Source organism: Nematolebias whitei, chromosome 7 (assembly GCF_014905685.2).
Source record: "Nematolebias whitei isolate Nwh7 chromosome 7, NemWhi1, whole genome shotgun sequence".
NCBI lineage: Eukaryota > Metazoa > Chordata > Actinopteri > Cyprinodontiformes > Rivulidae > Nematolebias > Nematolebias whitei.
This window is the reverse complement of record NC_056504.1, coordinates 7,066-10,483: the sequence shown is the minus strand read 5'-3', so window position 1 is coordinate 10,483 and position 3,418 is coordinate 7,066. Positions and strand designations below refer to the sequence as shown.

General features: G+C 40.0%; 1 protein-coding gene across 1 annotated transcript; it reads left to right on the top strand.

Moving 5' to 3' along the window:
- The first annotated feature begins 2,011 nt into the window (after positions 1-2,011).
- Positions 2,012-3,020, top strand: LOC119412085. The gene is made up of 3 exons (XM_037679061.1): positions 2,012-2,172; positions 2,437-2,544; positions 2,656-3,020. Exons 1-3 carry the CDS (start codon positions 2,043-2,045, stop codon positions 3,018-3,020), a joined length of 603 nt encoding a protein of 200 aa, XP_037534989.1. The 5' UTR covers positions 2,012-2,042.
- Positions 3,021-3,418: the final 398 nt, after the last annotated feature.

Genomic DNA, 3,418 nt, shown 5'->3' with positions numbered 1-3,418 from the left:
TGTTCAGTGTAATGTTTTTATGCTATTAGTGCTTAGTGTATATTTAGTTGACGTTTTTCTTAGTTCATGTCTTAGATCTTATTACTGTTTTTCTTTTACATTTTATTGTTAGATGCAACTGGGACCCTGTGTATATAATTTCATTCCACCACATGTACCACATGGGGTGCGAATGACAAATAAAAAACATTGAATCCTTGAATCATAATAATGGGCGATTTCAATATTCATGTAGATGTTGAAAGTGATAGTTTAAGCATAGCCTTTAATAATTTAATAGAGCCAATTGGTTTTATCCAAAACGTCCACACATCTACTCATTCGCATCATCACACTCAACCTGGTTCTGACTTATGGCATAGAGAGTTAGTACTTGTTAATACATCCTCAAAATCCTGTTCAGTCTGACCATTTTAAATAACCTTTGTGTTTACATTAACTGACTACACAGCCACCGAGAGTAAATTTCATTTTAGCAGGTGTTTGTCAGAAGAAAGAAGAAGACAAAACAGATAAATCATTGTGCAACTCACTGTAGGGATAGCACCCAGTGCAATAATCCCTGTGAAATCTGAATGAAGATCTTTAGAAGTTGGCATTACCTGGAATGAGGTGGAGGCCTGCTCCTCCCTGCCATTCTCCTGCTCTTGCTGTGCCTCCATGTGACAGGACAGCAGGTGCTCCTGCAGCTCCAGCTGGGAGGTGCAGATGAGAGAGCAGAGAGGGCAGCTAAATGCCTTGCTACTCTGGCTGGCGTGTTGACTGCAGTTGTGCTCCTGCACTTTGTCCATGTCGCTCAGGTCAGCCTTACAAAACAAACAATGCACTGCCGACTTTGAGCCTGAAGAACAAAAACACAGTAAAAACAATCAAACAGAAATGGATCACAATTTCAAATCTGCAACAACTCATCTGCTTCAAGAGACAAACATTCAATGACTCGAGTCAACTCTACAAATAACATTTATTTTAAATCAACTGACAGTGTGAGCAGATAAAGTCACATTAAGGGTTTCTGATTGCTTCTGTTAACACGTTTTTTGTTAGGTATCACAAATCAAACATGTGGGAATTATTTGTGGTGTACCTCAAAGTTCAGTTCTTGGTTTGGTTTTATTAAACCTTTATATACCATACCATACCACTTTATTTATAGAGCACTTAAAACAGCGACAAGGCCAACCAAAGTGCTGTACAGACAGAACAACAGGTAACACACAAAGCAAAATACAAAATGAGGTAAATCAGAATAAAGACATAAAAATGATGCAGATAATGACGACAAACTAGTGTAGAGCATACAGGATCAAAACACAGATCATCTGGTGTTAAAAGCTACTGAATAGTAGTGAATTTTTAAACGGGACTTGAAAACCGAGAGGGAGGGGGCCTGTCTGACAAGCAGAGGTAACTCGTTCCAGAGTCTTGGTCCTGCTACAGAGAAGGCCCTGTCACCTCTGCGCTTAAGACGAGTTCCTGGAACTGTGGGTATGTTTACATGGACAAAAGTAACCGGATCAGATGGCCGGTCGGAACAAAAGTGTGTCATGTAAATGCTCCGTTCGGGTTATTTTTTGTGTATTCGGCGCGATCCGTTATAATTTGTGATCAGATCGAAACGGGTGGTTTACGCCGATCCGTAGCCCAATCTGTGCGCATGTAAACACTTGATCTGTTCGTTTTTATCTGATGGTGAAAAAATGACCTGACTGCGCATGTGCGACGCGTACCTCTACGCGTTTCCTTTTCCGCCTGGCTAATGTGTAGATGCTAACATGGCGGGGAAGCAGAACTGGTCGGTGAGCGATACAACATTTCTAATCGAAACGTTAAAAGAACTCAAAATTATCGAACGCCTTGACGGTCGAAAGTGTAGGAACACGGAGTTATTTAAACAAGTGCATGAAAAACTGGAAGAAGCCGGAATCCATCGAACAATTGAGCAAATAAAAAATCGCTGGAAGAGCTTGAAAGTTAAGTACTACCAAGCTAAAAACAAGAACGGGAGAAGTGGCTCTGACCCCACCACTTTTTCATTTTACATGTTGATGGACGAACTGATGAGAGAGCGGCCACTGGCCAACACGACAGGCAGCGGTGTGGACCAAGGTTATGAGGAGGAATCTGAGGACTACAGCCCCGATGCAAATCCGGAACAAAGCATCCTTTCCGGTAAGATACTCTTCAAGCCACATTAACCCTCTGTACTGTATTACTTGGTGTAATTGGGATACAACAAATATGTTAAAATGTAATTATAATAAGAAACAAGAGTAGCTTTAGGGCTAGCATAATTATACCTCCAAGGATTGTACACAGTAGAGAACATGAGACCTATATTGTGGATCATAACACTACCCCAACTAACCAGATAATTAACCTAACAAATTTCAACATACCAGGGGACCAGTTAGACTTTATTTTTTTCTTTTTCAGATGATGAGTCCAGCTTTGATGAAGCAGCTGGCAGCAGCACACAACAAACAACAGTGGCAGAAGACAGTGGTCCAAGAAACTTTCAACAGACGAGGACATCAAGGAAGAGTAAGTTGTGTGTTCCAGATGACAAAAACAGTAACAAATGTTTATACAGTGTTTAGAGAGATTATGTTAGTACTGCATCCAAGCAAGTAATAGTGTTTTACATCATTGCAGGACCACGAGGGAACTCTGGTTATGCAAGGGCCATGCAGACTTGGGCCACCGAACAGCAATCCTTCTACCAGAAGATGCAAGAGTCCCAGAACAAATGGATAGAAGAACAACAGGAACGATGGCAGCAAAGAGAAGAAAGGTTGTTTGTAAGGTTCTTAGAAGAAAACACACTCTCAACTGAGCGCGTAGTGAGGCAATGTTTTGATGGATTAAAGTCCATCATGACTCAAATGACCCCACCTCCACAGGGAAGATCTCCAGTTCCTCCCTACCCTCAGCATCAATACCCAGGTCAAAGCCGGTCTGCTCAATTTCCTCAGAACCCAAGCTACAACTCGGATTACCACCTCCATGACCAAAGCTAAAGTTAAAAAAAAGTTTATTTGAGCAGCAGCTAAGGTTTCATATTATATATATATATATAGATAGATATATAGATAGATAGATAGATAGATAGATAGATAGATAGATAGATAGATAGATAGATAGATAGATAGATAGATAGATAGATAGATAGATAGATATTTTTTGATATTGTAATTCTGAAAGTACAGGATGAGTTGATAAAGAAGTTACTGTTGAATTGCACGTTACTGTAGTTTTAAATGACCAAAGAATGTTTTTTTCTGTTTTCATTACAAGATGTGATGATCTGTGCACATTGTCTGTTTTGCACAAACTTTTTGAATGTATAATTTTTATGTTTTTGTGATGTAGGCTACCTCAAATTGCACTGAGAATGAAACACGTTTCACACAGTGCC